This window comes from Carcharodon carcharias, chromosome 3 (genome assembly GCF_017639515.1).
Source record: "Carcharodon carcharias isolate sCarCar2 chromosome 3, sCarCar2.pri, whole genome shotgun sequence".
Lineage (NCBI taxonomy): Eukaryota > Metazoa > Chordata > Chondrichthyes > Lamniformes > Lamnidae > Carcharodon > Carcharodon carcharias.
This window is the reverse complement of record NC_054469.1, coordinates 15621503-15642608: the sequence shown is the minus strand read 5'-3', so window position 1 is coordinate 15642608 and position 21106 is coordinate 15621503. Positions and strand designations below refer to the sequence as shown.

At 42.0% G+C, this 21106-nt stretch overlaps 1 protein-coding gene across 4 annotated transcripts in view; it reads right to left on the bottom strand.

The window, feature by feature from the left end:
* mindy4 (MINDY lysine 48 deubiquitinase 4) overlaps nt 1-21106 on the bottom strand; it is a 194384-nt gene that overhangs the window by 103316 nt on the left and 69962 nt on the right. For 3 of the 4 annotated variants that reach the window (XR_005942690.1, XM_041185172.1, XM_041185170.1), the window contains exons 7-11: nt 17502-17608; nt 11372-11488; nt 5155-5246; nt 4289-4390; nt 2598-2661 (exon numbers count right to left, since the gene is read on the bottom strand). Coding sequence is in view for 3 of the 4 variants with exons in the window: in XM_041185172.1 (XP_041041106.1) it covers nt 2598-2661; nt 4289-4390; nt 5155-5246; nt 11372-11488; nt 17502-17608 (482 nt within the window). In the remaining variant the exon portion in view is untranslated. The remainder of the gene's footprint in view (nt 1-2597; nt 2662-4288; nt 4391-5154; nt 5247-11371; nt 11489-17501; nt 17609-21106) is intronic. The other variant, XM_041185171.1, reaches the window with a different exon arrangement.

Here is a 21106-nt window from a genome sequence, read left to right as displayed (position 1 = left end):
ATGGCTTCGGTCTTCCCAATATTTATTTGGGGAAAAGTTCTGCTCATTCAGTACTGGATATCAGACATGGAATCAGACAATTTAGAAATAGTGGAGCATCAAGAGAGGTGGGATAAGGAAAGCTGGGTGTCATCAGTGTATATGTGAAAACTGACGTTGTGTTTTCCATCTTAAGAATGTCCCAAAGCACTTCTACAAGTCAGTCTGAGGGGTAATCAAAGCCTTGGCTTCATGTCTCATCCAAAAGATGGTACATATGACAGTATATCATTCTCCAAAATTGCTCTCTGGAGTTGCTACACACTGCGACAAGGTTGAGGCACAATTTCGTGCTCTGTTCTTTGCAGACAGAAAGAACATGTACACACATTGCCCCTGTTTCGACTAAACAAAATAACTGACACACATTCGCTGGTTCATTTCCCAGGGCAATGTCTTGACCAATCAGTGTCAAGCTGCCTGGTTTAAATTTCAAACAATGTTTGGCAGTTAACTGTCAGTCACCATCAACTGGTGCATTCTCCATGGCAACACCCCTACCAATCAGAGTTCACTTGCCAACCAATCAACACAGTCTTCTCATACAGTATAAATTTGCTGTTTTCCCTTACATTGGTATTATTGAGAATTGTTCTGATGAGTGCAAGACGAAAAGCTTTGATAAAATATCTATTTTTGGGCAAGGCCCCTGGGAAGCACCTTGGGATGCTTTATTATGTTAAAGGCGGTATATAAATACAAGTTGCTGTTGTCACAAAAATGCATGTTCCTGGTGATATTGAAATGTGATTCAAAACACAATGCTCAAGGCACTGTACGCCATTTTCATTCCAATCTCAGTAGCAATGTCTAGGGTAGGGTTAGCACAGATCTGGTAGCAGAAGCTGTCAGGCTCGAAAGGCTGCATTGAACAGGGAAACTGTCGGACATTTTTTCTTAAAAGGTTAAACAAAAATGCTCCTCTCAACAAAAAAAAATTGAAAGATACAGGCGGAGGTCTTTTGAAAGTGCTATCCAATTAGAGCCACTTCCCTCTCCTTTCCCAAAATCTCTCCAATTACTTCCCCTTCAAGGAGTGGCACTCTCACTTCAGTATGAAGGTTTTTGATTCAACTTCCACTCTAGAACAATCTAGGTGGACACTCCTGTACTGAGGGAGCACTGCACTGTCGAATAAGTGGATAAGTGTAAGTCTGTTTCCAGTGGGGTTCCGCAGGGCTCGGTGCTGGGTCCTTGCTGTTTGTCATGTACATAAATGATTTGGACTTAAACGTAGGGGGTATGATCAAGAAGTTCGCGAATGACACGAAAATTGGTAGGGTGGTAAATAGTGAGGAGGATATCACTGGACCGGTCAGGTGGGCAGAGCAGTGGCAAATGGATTTCAACCCAGAAAAATGTGACGTGGGGATGGCTAACAAGGCAAGGGATTACACTATGAATGGTAGTTCCTGGAAAATACTGAAGATCAAAGGGGGGGACCTTGGTGGGCATATCCTTAGATCCCCAAGGGTAGCAGGGCAGGTAGATAAGGTGGTTAAGAAGGCATATGGGATACTTGCCTTTATTAGCCGAGGCATATGATATGCTGAAACTGTATAAAACGCTGGTTAGGCCACAGCTGGAGTACTGCGTGCAGTTCTGGTCACCAACATATAGGAAGGATGTGATTACACTGGGGAGGGTGCAGAGGAGATTTACCAGGATGCTGCCTGGGCTGGAGGGTCTGAGCTATGAGGAAAGATTGGATAGGCTGGGTTTGTTTTCCTTGGAGCAGCGAAGGTTGAGAGGGGACCTGGTAGAAGTGTATAAGATTATGAGGGGCATAGATAGGAAAGCACTTTTTCCATTAGGAGAGGGGTCAATAACCAGGGGCATAGATTTAAGGTAAGAGGTAGAAGGCTAAGAGGGGAGTTGTGGAGAGATTTTTTCACCCGGAGGGTGGTGGGAGTCTGGAACTCACTACCTGAAAGGGTGGTTGAGTCAGAAACTCTCATAACATTTAAGAAGTATTTAGATATTCACTTATGTTGCCATAGCTGCCAGGGCTAAGGGCCAAGCACTAGAAAACGGGATTAGTGTAGCCAGATTTTTTGTTGACCAGCGTGGAAACGATGGGCCGAACAGCCTCCTTCAACGCTGTAACCATCTATGAGTCTAACTGATTAAACTGAATACCTGCCTGCCCTAGGGTGGATGGAAAAGTTCCAATCGCGCTATTATGAAGATCAGTGAAGGAGCTTTCTGCTGGTATCCTGGCCAATATTTATCCCTAAGCCAACATCACCAGAACAGATTGTCTGGTCACCATCACATTGCTGTTAGTGTGCATGCCATTGTGTGCATGTTGGCTGCAGCGTTTCCTACAGAAAATACACTTCAAAAGTACCTAATTAGCTGTAAAAGGCTTTGGAACTTCCTGAGGTGACGAAAGGCACCTCAACAATTCAAGTCTTTCTTTTTTCACTTTTTATTTAACCAAATCCTGTTTGAAAGTTACCACTGAATCTCCTTCCACTCCCCATTCAGACAGTAAATTCCACAGCATAACAACTCACTGCGTAAAAAAATTAAAACCACTTTCCGTGAACAAGTACCGTTTCAATTGTCCCATCAGCTTTATATTTTCCTGCCGGGATAAATTGCTGTCTTCCTGTTGACCTGGAACAAAGAGTTACAGTTGTAAAACAAGCAGTGTTGCAATGCACAAAATGGAGTGCCCTTCAATTCCTGTTGGGCTCTGCCAGTATACCTGAAGATTTGGAATAGTGGGTCAATATATGTCTTTTTTTATATATTTACTGGATGTGGGCTTTGCTGGCAGGGCCAACATTTATTCCTCATCCCTAATTGCCCTTGAGAAGGTGGTGGTGAGCTGCCTTCTTGAACCGCTGCAGTCCATGTGGTGTAGGTACACCCACAGTGCTGTTTGGAAGGGAGTTCTTGGATTTTGACCCAGTGACAGTGAAGGAACGGTGATATATTTCCAAGCCAGGATGGTGTGTGACTTGGAGGGGAACTTCCAGGTGGTGGTGCTCCCATGAGTCTGTTGCCCTTGTCCTCCTAGATGTTAATGGTCATGAGTTGGAAGGTACTGCCTAAGGAGGCTTGATGAGTTCCTGCAGTGCATCTTGTAGATGGTACACACTGCTGCTACTGGGTGTCAATGGTGGAGGGAGTGAATGTTTGTGAAAGGGGTGGCAATCAAGCAGGCTGCTTTGTCCTGGATGGTGTCAAGCTTCTTGACTGTTATGGGAGCTGCACTCAACCAGGCAAGTGGAGAGTATTCCATCACACTCCTGACTTGTGCCTTGTAGATGGTGGACAGGCTTTGGAGTGTCAGGAGGTGAGTCACTCGCCACAGGATTCCTAGCCTCTGGCCTACTCTTGTAGCCACAGTATTTATATGGCTGGCCCAGTTCAGTTTCTGGGTCAATGGTAACCCCCAGGATGTTGATAGTGGAGGATTCAGTGATGGCAATGACATTGAATGTCAAGGGGTCATGGTTAGATTGTCTCTTGTTGGAGATGGCCTTTGCCTGGCATTTTTGTGGCTTGAATGTTATTTGCTACTTGTCAGCCCAAGACTGGATACTGTCCAGGTCTTGCTGCATTTGGACATGGACTGCTTCAGTGTCTGAGGAGTCATGAATGGTGCTGAATATTGTGCAATCATCAGCAAACATCCCCACTTCTGACCTTATGATGGAAGGAAGGTTATTGGTGAAGCAGCTGAAGAGGTTTGGGCCAAAGACACTATCCTGAAAGATGAACATGCAACGGGCATTCCCCAAATTAATGTTTATCGCCCTACTGCAAGGGTAAAAGAACCTTGTCATTTTATCACATTGTCTCATAGCGCTTTACAGTTCTATTTTATAGGAAGGTTTAATCCCTTACATAGAGACTTCACACTTACATACTGTAAATTTGGTTCTTTCCCTGAGGCTCAAGGAAGTGTGAACAGAAAGTGCACAGAGCCATTAATTTTAAACCTTCATAATATTGGTAATTTACTATTCAGATATCAGCCATGGCTCAATTGGTATCAGTTGAGGCCTCTATTTAATACCTCATCCAAAGGACAGCACCTATGACAGTGCAGCACTCCCTCAGTGCTGCACTGGGAGTGTGCCAGCATACATTTTGTCCTTCAGCCCATAGCCTGCTGCCTCAGAGACAAGAGTGGGCAACAGATGAATGGCCTTTCAGCCCAGCTTGCTCCTGCTGTGCGCTGAGACCATTAAAATCTCACCCTACCCTGATCCTTTCCGTACTGTGTACTTACAGAGCAACTACTGCTCGTCTCCTGTCCCCAGCACGCCATAATATGTCTGCAATAGCCAACGCGAGACACTGTGATCGTTGAGCATTGGTCGGCTGCAAATCCCTGTGGGGCAGAAGGAGGGGAGAAAAACAATTACTTCATTGCAACAACTTGTATTTATATAATGCTTCTAATGTAGTTAGAATTGTTTCCAAGGCCTTTCACAGGTTTGTTATCAAACAAAATTTGACACCAAGCCACGCACAGGTATTAGGACAGGTGATTAAAAGATTGGTCCAAGAGGTGGGTTTTAAGAAGCAGCTCAGAGGAAGAGGAAAAAAGGGAGTTGGAGAGGTTTGGGGAGGAAATTCCAGGAACAAATGGACAGATTGAAGTACGAAAGGCTACTTGAAGGTAAACAACTTTTCTGAAAACATTGCTGAAAGCCAAGTGTATTGAAGATGATCCTCACAAAACTTTCATTCAGTCTTCAAGACCCCATGCGTAGTCTACACTAGCAATGCTGAATGGCATGCTGCTTGAAATAATTTCTCCATGTGGGGTTTCACATTAAGCAGTCTGTAATGCTGGCCATCCTTCAAGTTGGTGATGGGAGGGAAATATACCCAGCTACTGAATAATTGCAAGCACACATTTCGATTAAAACCGTGCATCCAAACCTGGTCACAGTTCAACAATACTAAATGCTTTCTAAGAAATGAATCTGGGACGCATTACCTGATAACCAGTCTGTTTGAGTTAATGCCAGCAAAGCAGTATTATAAGTATTAGATGCTATAAGTGTTCCTGTTAAAGTGTACACATACACACACTCAGACATACAAACACACAGAAACACACTCACAGACACACACACACTTACTTACGGCGCCTCACAGCTGCTGCTAGCTAGGTCCTCGAAGAGCAACTTTTGTAAGACACAAGCCTGAATTGCAGCCAAAACTCCACAAGGACCACCCTAGAAAGATAAGATACCTGAACTGTTCAAGGTGGCAAATCAGATGATCCAGTAGCTTAGCATCAAACCATATTTGTCTGATAATTCTCTTAACAGTAAAATTAAGTGTAATAGAAAAGAACTTATATTAATACATCACATTTCACTACCTCAAGGTATCGAAAAGCTCTTCACAGCCAATTAAACTTTTGAAGGGCAGTCACTGTTGTAACATAGGAAGTGTGTCAGCCAATTTTGTGCACAGCAAGCTCCCACAAAAAGAAATGCAATAAAAGTCAGGTAACATCTTTTAATGCTGTCGCTAGAGTGATGAATATTGGTCAGAATTACCCGGGAGAACTCCCCTGCTCGTCTTCAAAATTGTAACGCAGGATCTTTTATGGCCATCCGAGGAGAGTTTAAATTGCACTCCTGAGACCTGAGCACAAAGTCCAGGCTGACAGTCCAGTGCAGTCCAGATGGAGGAATGCAGTGTGGGGGAAGAACGTGCATTGGTCCTACAGGGGCAGGGACAATAGTACTGAGTAACTTATTGCCATTGTCAAAACCCAGCAGATGAAGGATGGCCAACTGAACTAAGTAATCAGGCTCTGGTAATAGTCCACATTCTTGAGCAGTTTCAAAGCAGCCATTTTGCCAAGGAGTTTAGATGAACATGGTGTCATCACCATCCAATTCCTGAATTACTGCCGCCACAACATCCGACCGTTACTGGATATATCTGGTCTTTTTGTGGCAATGTTTTGCCAAATCTAATTTTTTTTTTTTGCTTATAACATCAGCTCTGACATGCAATTCAGTGTCGATGTCTAAAGGGACCTGGTTCATGAGTCACTAAAAGCTAGCATGCAGTGCAGCAAGCAATTAGGAGGACAAATGATATGCTGGCCTTTACCACAAGGGATTTGAGTACAGGAGTAAAGATGTCTTGCTGCAATTTTACAGGGTATTGGTGAGATTGCACCTGGGGTATTGTGTACAGTTTCTGTCTCCTTATCTAAGGAGAGGTATACTTCCCCTAGAGGAAGTGCAACAGAGACTCGCCAGGCTAATTCCTGGGATGGTGGATTGCCTTACGAGGAGAGATTGAGGAAACGGGGCCTGTATTCTCTAGAGTTTCAAAGGATGAGAGGTGATCTCATTGATACTTAAAAGTTCTTAACAGGGTGTGATAGGGTAGACATCGATAGGATGTTTCCCCTCGCTTGTGAGTCTAGAACGAGAGGTCACAGTCTCAGAATAAGGGATAGGCCATTTAAGACTGAGCTGAGAAGGACTTTCTTCACTCAGAGAGTGGTGAATCTTTGGAATTCTCTACCCCAGAGGGCTATGGAAGCTCATTCATTGAGCATGTTCAAGACAGAAATTGACAGATTTCTGAATACCAATGGCATCAAGGGGATATGGGGATAGTGTGGGAAAGTAGTGTTGAGGTAGATGATCAGCCATGATCTAAATGAATGGCAGGGCACAGCAGGCTCAACAAGCCGAATGGCCTACTCCTGCTCTTATATTCCTGCACTACCTGAAAGGATGGTGGAAACATTTTCAACAGTAACATTCAAATGGGAATTAGATAAACACTCAAAGTGGGAAGGTTTACAGGGCTATGGGGAAAGGGTTGAAATGGAATTAATTGGTTAGCTCAATCAAAGAGCATGGGCACAGTGAGACAAACGGCCTCCAGCTTAGAAACAGCACAGGAGGTTCTATCAATCTCTGAGCAGAGGTAGAACCTCTGGCTGATTCTTTTCCCCCTCCTCATCAGCATAACAACGCATGAGACCTGCTAACTGGGTACAGGCTGGGCATTCAACCAGAGACCTTTGTGTGTGCCACATTCTCAGTTCCATTGAACAAACATTGCACTGAGACACTATGGGGAAACTATGATGGACTTTTAAGAACAAGGTAATTTTTAGCTCTCCAGAAAGCATTTTGTGCCCGCACCGTTCTGAGACACATGCTGTTAATACAAGCCACAACTCTTTCCAGCAACAGGTCTGCAACATCCAAGGGTCAAAGCAGTTAATTGGGATGCAGTTATCATAAGCATCGGAATCACTAAACACTAGTGTAGTACAGATATCGCCTGAACACAAACTGTCACAGCACTTTCAGTCTGCACAAAGATTCTTTTGATATAAAAGGACCCTTTAATCTGAAAGTCCATGCTCCCTAAAAACATTCCAGAGAGAATTAGCTTTTTAAATAAAGGCAGACTTTGTATTTTCACAACCTCTGGACGTCCCAAAATCGCTATACAACCAAGAATTTACCACGCACATTCTAGTTCTGAACTAATATTTATTTTCAGCTTGCAGGTCCTTGATTACCTGAAGGATACTGGAGTATTGTTTTCAAACACTACTTTGTTACCTGAGTGTTTAACGTTCTAATCAAAGCCAGTGATTCACGGCAAGTCAAATCCTATTTATATCAAATGGGATTCCAGGAGCTGTACTAATGTTGGGGAAAAACAGGATTATCCATTTATATTCAATGCAAGTCAAAAAATTGATACCTTTTAAGTTGTCAACTGTGCTGTTGAAATAAGCAAACACTCTTAAAGGACAAGGAAAAATGTAAAAATGGTGGTTCCTTTCTAGAGGCTACTATGCTGATGTTTATATTAACACAGGAAAACATGGAGACCAGGGCATACATAGTTATTATTCTTCTTTCATCAAAATCTTCTGGAAAAATCCAAGTTACCACCCAAATTCCAATAACATTCATCGGTCAAAGAAATCCAAACTGTGATTGTTTCTCCCTAATCCCCACCTCTTAACAAGACCGTGACAATTAACAAAAATATTCTTCAATGCTTTCTCAGATTTAGTTAATTTTTCCTAAATATTTGTCTTTTGGGCTCGCACAATGGCTTTTGGAAATTCTGAACCACAATTTTCTTTGGGTACTGATAGATACACGTTGAATCAGTTTCACATGTATTTCAATATAAAACACAGGGTAAAACACCAATTGCACAGTCCTTTCTTCCCGTTTCACACTTTTGAGGACAACTTATTTTTTCTGAAGCAGAGAGGGTTGATGTGACTTTACGACTTTCATGTTATTTCTAAAGCAAAAATGCTTAAAAAGGACCAGGAGCAGTGAATGGAGAAGGTTTCCTTTTATAATTAACCCTAACCTAGGAACCCTATCAGCTGGGAAAGTTGCATCTCAAAGAAGCATAGAAGGGCCAGGTTTCATTTTATTCTGTTCATGGCCTGGTGACTGGGAAGGAGGTTTCTCCATATGTCCCAGTTTTTGTTGTTCTGAAGATGGCCAGGTTGAAACTGGGCAACAATTGTTTCTTGTACTGAGAGCAATCCCTTGAATGATGGGGTCGTAAGAGTGGAGTATCAGTGGTGGTTTAAAACCTACCTTGACAACATGAATGCCTCTCGGTCGGCAATGTATTAAGTGGAACTGAAGTAGCCTCGTAGAAAAAACAATGGGCAGTATTGCTATGATATAATTGTATGTACAGAAAGATAACACAATCTTGAGCAAGTGTCAGATTGCTTGCTGTTTGAGAAGAATGATTTTGAACAGAGCTTGAAGAGGAAGCCATGCTATGAATAACTTTTTCATTTTTAAAAATGGTTCAAAGGATTTTTTTTTTGGCTAATTGTTTTCCCTGGGTTGGTCTCACTTATCCAGGGAGTTGAGGAGATACTATCACACAAAGTGATTTAGCAAATTACTGAATCAGACATTAGAACCGGAATTGGATTAAGATCATGAGCCCACAATCTAGTTCAAAGTGATGGGGTGAAAGCCTTCTTGATTCTGCGAAGGTCTTTCATGGGTTGTGATTAGCCAGTTTCTTAAGTTCAAGGTTCTTTGTAAGGTTAAGTTCCAGATTCGCCATTAATGTGGAAGTTTTACACAATAGTTGGTGTGCGAAACACAAAGCATTACATCTTTAGAGTAGGGCCGTTCTGGAATTAGAATATAAAGACATACTAGAGAGGGCTTCAATAAAATCAGAAAATGCTGGACATATCCAGCAGCTCAAGCAGCTTCTGTGCAAAGACAACATTTCACATCGATATCCTGTCATCCGGTCTGAAAAAAGTTAAAGGTGTAACAGGTTTTAAGCAAGTACAGAGGTTGTGAAAGGGGTGGGGTGAGGCAGGTGGGGTGGTGGTGGGAAGAGGAAAGAACAAAAGGGAAGGTCTTTGATAGGGTGGAAAACAGGGGAGATTAAATAACAAAAGTGGGTGGCAATGGGGAAAATAAAGAAACAAAATTCTACATTTTTTATACATAATTAGCAAACTATTTCTTAAAGGAATAAAAATATATACTGAAAGGCTGACGAATGGAATGGGAGGAGACTCGAGTATAAACACCAGCATAAAACTACGATGGGCCAAATGGTCTATTTCTGTATTGCATGTTCTGTGTGAACAGAAGGTGATGAATTCAAGTTCAGGTCATCAAAGGAAGAGTTAAATAAACAACCACTCTGGGATATTTAAAGTAAAATGATCTAGCACAGTCAGCTCCAGCCAGGTTAATAAACATGAATAACTTTTTCATAGTCCTCAAGCATGGGAAGCGAGAGGACATTTATATAGTCTCACATGGCAACAGCCAAAGCCTTTGTCCATCTCACCAGTGCACAGCAGGACCAAGTGACAGGGCCAGTCTCCAATCCTTTTTACTGGGTTCTTCCAAAATAAACAAACCCTGGCTATGCACTGTGTCATTCTGGGAGCTTTATAGTTGAAATGAAGTTTAAGATAACACTTTGAAATACAAAGACAGCCGAGACTTCATCTCGGTCTCCTCGGCTCCTGGCCACACCCACGATATTGTTGATACAGAGCAGATCAGTTTATCCTGGAGCAGATCCTTTCAGCTTAAAGATTTGATTTGGGAAGGCGAGAGGTGGTACAGCAATGTTCCCACAAAGTTGCACAGGGGAGTGGCTGCAGGGTAATCTGAAGCGTACTGCGTGTTGCAATGAACACACCATGCATGACCAATGTTCCCTCTAAAATGCGTTTCTTTTTTATTTGTTCATAGGATGTGGGCGTCGCTGACTAGGCCAGCGTTTATTGCCCATCCCCTAATTGCCCCCGAGATGGTGGTGGTGGTGAGCTGCCTTTTTGAACTGCTACAGTCCATGAGGTGTAGGTACAACCACAGCGCTGCTAGGGAGGGAGTTCCGGGTTTTGACCCAGCGTCAGTGAACAAAGCCAACTCTGCTTTCTGCCAGCCAATGTTCTATCCATGCTAATGTTACCTCCTACACCATGAGCTTTTATTTTCTGTAATAACCTTTGATGTGGCACCTTTTCAAATGCTTTCCTGAAATCCAAGCACAGTACATCTACAGGCTCCCCTTTATCCACAGTTTATTATTATTAATTATCAATTAGTGCAATAGCATCCCTACACAGAAGTGTCTACACTTCAAAAGTACCTAATTGGCTGCAAAAAGACATTACAGTGCAAGGTATTTTTCAGTCATGTTAAAATGTAATAAGTCAGACAGATTTAGAACACGGGAACTTGGTGCTAATTTAAGGAGACAGGCAGCAAAGTTTGGGTCGAGCTGAAGGATACAGAAAGTTCAAGGCAAAGGGCTGGCCAGGAGAGTATCATTGGAATAGTCGAGTTTAGAGGTAGCAAGCACGTGGATGGCATTTCAACAGCTGATGAGCTGAGCAGGACAGAGAAAGATGACATGGTGAAAGTAGGCTGTCTTGGTGATTACATGTTGTCTGGTGTCAGACGATCATGGAGGTTGTGGGTTTTACCAGTGTGAACTCGCACAGAGGGTGGGAATCACGGGGTAAGCTGGTGCCAGGTCATACGAGACTTGCAGGTTAGCAGAACCAACTCATGCTAAGGACAACTATTACAGAATGGGTGAGAGCCAAATAATCACTGGACCCGTGGGTTTCCCGTGTGGACTCATACCAAGAGTGGAAATTACAGAGGGGGTTGGTGCCAGAGTATTATCTCTTGGTTCGGAAACAGTGTGGTTTTCACATAGCTCAATCAGAGCTGAGGTATTTTCAGCACACAAGAAATATTATTTCTTAAATTACATAGCTTTCTTATGGTATGGTACAGTAAGAAAAAAAAGGAAAAATATTCACCTTCTTCTGAACGATGCCATATCTTAACTCAGGTAGGTCATTAAAGGTGAAACTCTGTATCTTCCACTCCTCAGCAAAGCAGGAAAAGCTGGACCCAAATAGAAGATTTTTCAACTGCTGCAAACAAAATCATAGAATCATAGAATGGTTGCAGCACAGAAAGAGGCTATTCAGCCCATCACATCTGTGCTGGCCCTCTGAAGGAACTTGTTTTAATAAGTTAAATTGCCTACTTGAAACGTGAAAATTTCAAGAGAAGTTGTTAACTGGCCTATTAAAGTTCATCCGTCAGATACATGGCTGTCTGACAAATCATGGCATCTAATTCCATTTTACTTCTATTACTTTCGGTGTAGAGGGAGCTAGAGGGAGATGAGAATAACTTTTCTTTAAACACAGTCATTTAATCTGGATTGGTAGTTGGTAGTAGATTCAGACCTATTTTGCTTAAGGGAATTGGATAAATACTGGAAGGGGGAAGATTTGCAAGGTTATAGGGAAAGAGCAGGGAGAGTGGGATTAACTGGATAGCTCTTTCAAAAAAGCCCAAACAGGTTTAATAGGCTGAATGACTTCCTTCTGTTCTGATCCTATGAACGAACAATTAATTCGTTATTTGACATTCCTTGCTCTAATTTAATAGAAGTGACTACCTCATAAAAGCAAAATGACAAACCTGTCTTTACAAATTACCATCGTTGCATTGCCAAATTTGAATTCTAAAGCACTCTATGTGCAGTGGATTTCATACTTGCACAGTCAGTCATGACTGTTGTCAGGATGCTGGAAACAGCAACCAAGCAGGTGACCAATTAATCTCTGCTGTATTAATTGATTGAGGGAGGAACAGGCTGATCACAGGACATAGCTGGACTTCTCATCTGAAAGGTGATACCTCTAACATTGCATCACACTCTTAGTGCTGTACTGAAGCCCACAATACATGCACCAGTCCTGGAAGTGAGGCCTGTGACTGAGATGAAAATGCTGCTAATTGAGCCAAGCCTATATTTAATTCTTTCCACTAATATTTCTAGCATGATAAAGCTTTCATATAACCTTCATTGAGCTATATTCCAATATTTTAGCTAAACATTCCAGGACTCTATTTGCTTTCTTGATTGCTTTGTCTTGTTGTCTGGGCATTGCAAGTCACAGGTCTATTATTGTACTTCAATCTCTTTTTAAAGCACAATATGCTAACTGAATTCAAGTCACTACACATTTAGATTGTATATTTTTGCAAACCATGTGTAATATTTTATCTGCCCGAAAACCTATGCTGGAAATCTGAAGTAAAAAACATAAACCTGGAAATTGCCGGGAGCTCAATCAGCATCAGAGAGGACGGATTAATATTTCAGGTTGGAGCCTTCAACTGCACAACCAAATCTTTAGACTGCCATTATTGTTAGAGATGTTGACTGGCCCACTGTGCTTTTTCCAGTATTTGCATATTCTCCAGAGTTCTGGACTCATCTCTCCCCTCCCCCTGCCCCCCACCAAAGTTCTTAGAGACTAATCCCAACAAGTTCACCAGAGCTGCCTTATCTCCTTTCAGAATGAACAGTAGCTTGGGAAACAGTTGCGAGAGTGGCTATTAAAACTACAGGTCTGTGACGACAACAGCAAAATATAAATGTGTATTTATACACACATGCAAAGATTGTCAATTACAGAATGGACTTGCCAAAGGCTAAATCCTTTTACTGCTGAAATCAGATTTTAAATATCCCAGAGTGATCTTCCCAAACTTAAAAATATGGTATCATCTCATTTTCTATCCATTAAACCAATACCACTTCCATATGAAACCTTCACTTATATAAAATACAGAGACACCCATCATGATGGATCCTTTGCTCAGGAGCGGGCATACACTATATATGAGTTTGTAAGGGCAGCGGTTAAAGTTAGGAACTACAGACACCGCTCTCCCAATACTTAACTGGTAAATCTGGAAATAAAAGATGAAGAAACTCCTAATTCTGTTGATTGTTCTCTACTGAGGGTTAGCGCATATCACAGGAGATTAAAACCGGGCTCATGTTTTCAGCCGTGGCTCTGTGGGTAAGACTCTCAGCTCAGTCATAAAGTTGTCAGTTCAAACCCCACTTCAGAGATTGGATACATGGCCTAGGTTTACCACATCCAGTGTAGTGCTGAGGGAGTACAGTCTTTCTTAAACCAAGGTCCCCTCTGTTCGCAGATGGACATACAAGATTCCATGACACCATATCAAAGAAAAGTAGGGTATTTCTCCCCGGTGTCCTGGCTAATACTTACTCCTCAACTGACATCGCAAATAAAAAATCTGGGCATAATCACCTTCCTGTTCATGGGAGCTTGCTGTGTTCAAATTGGCTGCCATGTTTCCTACACACCAACAGTGATTACATTTAAAAACACAGCAATTCATTGGTTGTGAAGCGATTTGGGATTTCTTGAGATTGTTAAAAATGCTATATAAATACAAATCTCTTTCTTTCTACATCCCCAGATTAGACAGTGAAATGAAAAGTCAAGGATACCATTCCTGATTATGCCATAAAGTGGGCCTCGAGTAAGAACAGAATCATGCAATTTTCTCCATGATCAAATGGCCTCACTGTACAAGCTGACAAACAACCAACAGTCGAGAGCTAGCAAGTGGGAGGAAAACAACAACTGGCCTTTCACACTGTTCTTAGTATGCAAGCTGTGTGTGCATGCGCCTTAGGTGGGGATGGGACATTACTTGGGCTGTGATGGTTCCTACAATCAAATAGCTGGTTTAAAGCTTAGTGTCCAGGTTAATGATATGAAGAATGGCTATTTGTGGGCAGTGTATCAGAAGGCAATCAGCACGTTAATTTCTAACTCGGGCAAAAGTTTTTATTTACAGGTTAACAAGGAACTTTTGGTTCTTTTGCCAATTACTTTAAATCTGTGTCCTCTGGTTCTCGATCCTTTCATGAGTGGGAACAGTTTCTCCCTACCTACTCTGTCCAGGCCCCTCATGATTTTGAACACCACTATCAAACCTCCTTTCAGCTTTCTCTTCTCCAGGGAAAACAGTTCTAACTTCTCCAATCTATCTTCGTAACGGAAGTTCCTTTTCCCTAGAAACATTCTTGTGAATCTTTTCTGCACTCTCTTCAACGCCTTCATATCCCTCCCAAAATACAGCACCAAGGACTGGACGCGATCTTCAGTTGAGGCTGAACTTGTGTCTAATACAAGTTCAAAATAACCTCCTTGCCCTTGTACGTCATGCCCCTATTAATAAAGCCTAGGATTCTGTAAGCTTTATTAACTGCTCTCTCAGCCTGTCCTGCCATCTTTAATGAATTAAGCACGTACACACCCAGGTCCCTCTGCTCCTGTACCCTTTTAGAGTTGTACCCTTTATTTTATATTGTCTACCATGTTCTACCTACCAAAATGAGTCACTTCACATTTTCCGCTTTGAACTTCATCTGCCACCTGTCCACCCATTCCACCAACTTGTCTATGTCCCTTTGAAGTTCTACACTGCCCTCCTCACTTGTGCCCTGTACACCAAGGTCTAGGCCATTAATATGTATCAGGAAAAGCAAGGGTTCCAACACTGACCCCAGGAGAACTCCACTACAAGCCTTCCTCCAGCCTAAAAAACATCCACTAACCACTACTCTCTGCTCCCTATCACTCAGCCAATTTTGTATCCATGTTGCCACTATCCCTTTTATTTCTTGAGCTAGAACTTTGCTTACAAGTCTGTTGTGGGGCACTTTTATTCTGTTTGCTGTCAAACTTTGTTGACTTGCACTATATTGTTAGCCTTTTTCAAATTAAGCTTTTCTTAAAACTGCTCCACCTAACCAAAATTGTCTTTTTCCTTCAAAATCTCTTACTCTCGCTGCTCCTTCACCTCTCCAATTTATCAGAGAAAGCAAATTCTTTAAAATCAGTGTATCGGCTCACAATATATCCTTTTTTAAACAACAGCACAACACGTACCTCACATTGTGATGAAGGTGGGGGTGGGAAGGGTGGTAATGGCAAGTTTTGGGGAGAAGGGCGATGAAATTGGTCTTGCAAACAGAACAGTGGTAAGTCAGTGGAATGATTGCTCCTTGCTGGCCTGGCGTCTGAGCCAAATTCGACACCAGGCCCCCATGTAATAGAGGCCAAACATGCACTTCTCCACCACCGTAAATTGATCTTGGCTGTCTGGTCTGCCACCTGTGCTGCAAGTATACAACCCAAGGTCAATTGCTCTAGATCAGTGAGTGCTTGACTGATCTAATAAAACAAAATCTGAATTTTTAAGTTTCCTACTTCCCCATTTCTGATTTGCTACTGTTTTATGATCAAGGTACTTCAACAACAACTTGCACTGAGCCTTTATGTATTCAGAAAAATCACAAGGCAATTCACAGGCACATCAAAATGAATCTGACAGCAAGCCAGTTAAGGAGATGTTAAAAAAGTGACCATACACTTGGGATAGGATTTTTACCTCGTCAGGGGGGGCACGCCAGGCGGGTCCCAGCTGCTCTGCGATTGGGCCCCAACCACCAATTCACACTGGCTGGCCAATTAATGGCCACAAATCGCACGTTGAAACGCTCAATGCTGCCTGTGTAGGGAGTGAGGAGGGGAAGTGCGGAAGTCAGCGCAGACCCAGGGGAGAGCACAGTGAAAGTTTCCTGAAGGCAGGGAGCTGCCTCAGGGAGCTGAAGATTCCTACATTCAAAATAAAGATTTTAAAATTAAGGTCAACATATCCCCTCATGCAACTCTGTCATATGAGCAGGGACATGTTAAAAATGAGATTTTATCATTTTTATTTTATTTTTAATTAACATCGGAAACCTCATCCCGCCCGTGGATGAGGTTTCCTCAAAAATCCAAAAAGGCACTTTGCCTTTTCGCCTGCCCGCCAACCGTAAGGTTGGACGGGCAGGGAAAAATTCAATTTAACTAATTTATTAATGGGCTTACCTGCCCATTTACTTGTTAGCGGGCGCGCTGCCAACTCACGCGTGCACCCGCCGACTGAAATATCGCACGAGTGCATGATGACGTCAGGATGCTTGCCCAACGTCATCACGCATGTCAGGCGTGTGCTTCCACACCAAGCTGAAAATCCAGCCCTTGATAAACAACGTAGGTTTTAAGGAGCATCTGAAAGGAGGACAGTGAGGTAGAGAATTCCATCGCTTAGAACCCAGGCAACGGAAGCCAATGCTGGGGCGATGAAAACTGAGGATGTACAAGAGGCCAGATATGGAGGAGCACAGGGATCTCAGGGGTTTGTAGGGCTGAGGGAGGTTACAGAGATAGGCAGGGGCCAGGTTGTGGAGGGAATTGAAAACAAGGATGGGGGTTTTAAAAAGCTGAACTAGGAGCCAATGTGGGTCCGCAATCACCGGGATGATGGGTTAACAGGACTTGGCAAAAGTTAGGATATGGGCAGCAGAGTTTTGGATGAATTCAAGCGTATGGAGGTTACAAGTTGAGAGGTTGGCCAGGAATGTCCAAGGTGCACATCCATCTCCCAAGGCTGGAGCTCAGACCCTGAATGGTTGTTTTGTGAACTTCTACAAAAGTTACCAAGCCTTTATACATGATTTCTGACAATTGCCACCAATTTAAAAACAGTTTCATGACAGGATGTGAAAGCTGTGAATAAAACCTAGCTATAAGGAGTGCATACCTATCTTACGTAGTGTGGGAGCCACAATGAAAGTATATGCGGCAGGCTGCCAGTTTCCACAGGTGATTGGGAAGGACCGACCACCCATGATAATCTAATGAAGCCTCGAGCCACACGTTCATCCCTCTGAATTTCTGGCTGCCTGGCCTAAGTTAAAATTAGGACTGAAACACAGGTTGTAAATTTGGCCAGGGGAGTGGGCAACATAGCCAGATCCTGACTTCACAAGATATCTGCACACTTCAAGTAGAGGCGTTGGCGAGGTGATCTGGAACATAAACTTGGATCAATTTTTCTCATGCTATCTCAGGAACACTGAGGTTAAGTTTGATACTTTTGCCATTGCTCCACTAAAAACAGAAATGAGTTTGCAAAGGGCATAAAGTGTATGTTGATGAATAGCAGATCAATTTAAAACATTACAAGAATGCCAACAAAATAACTTACTATTGCAAGAGGAAGGTCAATAGGTTTTGAGTCAATATGGTGTTTACGAAGAGAACTGACAGGTAGAATTTCATCAACTTCTTCCAAATCATCATCATCAATGTCAGCTGCAAAAGAAATCAAACAAAATTTCATGTTTTACCGAACAATTATATATATTTAGTTACATATATTTATTATGTGTTCTCAGCCCTAACAGACTCGAGAGAGATGACCTGCATTACGCTAAACAGGCCATACTAATGCTTGATAATAGTTGTTGATAATTAACCAAAACAAGTCAGCGAAGCAGACAAAATAACTGAGTTCAAGAAGCATTTTCGTGCATCTCTGGAGGAAGGAGGATTGAATGAGAAATAAACAGTTTGATATGGTCTCAAAACGAGATGGGCTGTTTGGACCTCATGGCTTATTCCTGTAGTTCATAGCTCTGTACTCCAATGCTAACTGTAACATCAACACTAATTATAGGAAGACAATACTTATTAATGCAATACGGCAACTTTACAGATACACTGCACATTGACTCACTAAATACAAACTGATCTTGAGGAATGATGGGTGTGAATTATAGAACACACCCTGTGGTATTGCAAATGGAGAATCAAGGTTGTGTGTAGAGGATGAGCTAATTGGCTAGAGAGAGCATTCAGTCCCTATTCAAATTCACACAATATCCTTATTTTTGTATATCCATTATGAATTCAAACTGCTCTATGATTCTATAAATTCAATAGCCATATTTATAATGGAAACCACCTACAAAAACACCATCCTGTAATCAAGTTATACTACCAGAAGGTGGGGGGTGAGAAAGGGAAGAAGGGAAAAGAAAGAAGAGTGAGGGAAGGGAAGGAAGGAAAAGAGAAGCAGAAGGCACATGGTGTACCTACACCAGATAGCTGACCACCACCTTCTCAAAGGCAATTAGGGACAAGTAACAAATGCTGGACTTGCCAATCATACTCAATTTCCATGAAAGAATAAAAAGAGCGGAAATCAGAGAAGGCAGCAACAGGAAAGCGGGGCAAGGAGATGCAAGGAAACTGTTTTCACTAGGGAAAGTTCAAACCTAGGAATCAAAATATAAAATGGTCCATAACAAATCTATCAGGCTTACAGGGGAAATCTCCTTAACAAGAGATGTTTAGAATGTGGAATTTGCTATCAATAGGCATATAGATGCATTTAAGAGCAAGCTAGAAAAGGACACAAGGTAGAAGGGAATAGAAGAATAAACTGACAGAGTTAGACTGGGGGAAAGGCTGTGTGTAGTCTGAACACTGATATGGTGTTATGACCACAGCTGATATTTAATTGCTGCACAAACCAAATCCCAGAGGGAAACTTGGCATACAGGCCATAACCTTTATTTTTGGATTCTGAAAACAAGACAACAATTTACTGATCTCAGCAGCAAGAAGTCCATTAACACCTTTGGGATTTTAAAAATTAAAAGTTTTATTGACAAGAATAAAAGAAAGCTTAAACACCTAAGATTATAGCTACACAGTTAAACTTAGTCTTACAAAACATTCTTCCAAAAAGACTCTCTACTTGGTCAGAACCACAAGTAAACACCTTCCAGGCAACAGTCCCTTACAGATGTTCAACTATAAAAGCCCAGTAATATTACCCAAGGCAAACTGCTGTAGCCTTACTAAAGACATACCACAAGACCTCTTCCACCCTGCTGTGGGAATCCAAACTTCCAAATAAGACTGCTTCATGCAGCCCAAGACTTTTCTAACTTGACTGGATGGCTGATTCAAACCTGCCTCTGCTCCCAGCCCAGAGCCACCGCTCCCAACTCAGCTCCAACTCTAGCCACTGCAGCTCAAACAGCCTCCCAACTATAGCTCACAGCTACAGTAACTCTAAAATATTTTCCCCCCTTTCCATCTCAGGTTCCATTGTTCTCACACCTCTTTGAAACTCAAATTCTTCCAAGTATAAATTCTTTCATGTCTCTATTCTATCTTTGCTTTCGGGTCAATAAAATGTAATATCCCCACTTCTATTTACCTATGAAACTTCTGCAAGATGCAAACACGTTTCTTGTAACCTCTGAATTCCCATTGATATTCAAACAAACTCTCAACTTTTCTAAATGTGCAAATGTTAGATGTAACCTATTTACTTGTATCTCAAACCTAACACCTCTATCCTTTTCATGTTTTAACTCCCCCAGACAACCTACCTCCCAACGCACACGCACACACATAAACCTTCACAGAATAACACAATGTTCCCCAAAAATATTTTTTAAAGTTTCATCCATTTCTCACAATTGACAAATCTCAATGGCTGTATCAGTGCTGAGAGTTTTATATAATTCTGGTCAGGACCTATTTTTAATGTGAAAAACATACGTTAGATATTCATTCTTATTTGTAATATAACTTTGTCAACTTATGATAGATTACAGCAATTCAGTAAGCATGGTGTCTCTGTCAAAGAACCAATCATGTCAAAAGCAATAAAAAGGGCTAGTGACAACTTAAGAACATTAAGATGTCAAAATGGATAAATAACAAAAAAAATCAGAACAGGGTTAGGGCCAGGATTTTGCCCTCGTCAGGCGAGAGCAGTCAGGAAGCCGATCACCAACTGCGATCAGAGCCGGACCACGATTTCACGCTGGTGTGCCAATTAAGGCCCGCCAGCATGAAGCATGTGCGGCAGTGCTCAGCGTTGCCCGTGTGGGGGAGGAGGGCGAGCATGTGCGCAAGTGCATGCAGAAAAAGTTCCCACAGGCACAGAGCCGCCTCAGGGAGATGTAGGTTTTAAGACATAAAAATAAAGAATTTTAAATTGTTTAAAAAAAGCATGTCCTTCATGTGACTCTGTCACATGAGCAGGGATATGCTATTAATGAAATGTTTAAATTTTATTTTAAATAGCTGTTGGAAACCTCATCCCACCCATGGATGAGGTTTCCTAAAAAATCTAAAGGCCACTTGGCCTTTTCGCCTGCCCGCCAACCATAAGGTTGGATGGGCGGCAAAAACTTTTATTCAATTATTACTTTAGTGGCCTTAATAGGCCTTTTAATTGTCAGCAGGCGCACTGCCAACTGAAATATCACACGAGTACACGATGGCATTGGGACGCTCACCCCACATCATCACGCATTATTTTACAGTTGTTTGGGTTGGGCATGAGCCTGGCCAACAAGCTAAAAACTCTGGCAATGATGAATTTGCAGGTAATGACAGCAAAATGGTGGAACTACTAAGAATTAATTTGCTCATTTTATTAGGGAGAATAAATTGATCGGCATGTCATCAGGATAAATCAAAAAAGATATAAAGACATTTAATATTGAAAGGAGGGGGAGCAGTGGAAGTAATTGCTAAACTATTCAAACTTAGATTGGAAAATAACCACTGCTCTGGACCCTGGACTCACGCCCTAGCAGGCTAAAAGAAGTTAAGGAAACTATGGCAGAGACAATGTTATATAAACAGTACACGCAGCAAAGTGATTAGTGTCAAAGGACTGGCGAACAGCTAATGAGATTCCTACACGTCAAGAGGGAGACAGAACAAGTTTAGGGAACTATAGATCAAATAGCTTAATGTCAGTAGTGGAAAAATAATGGA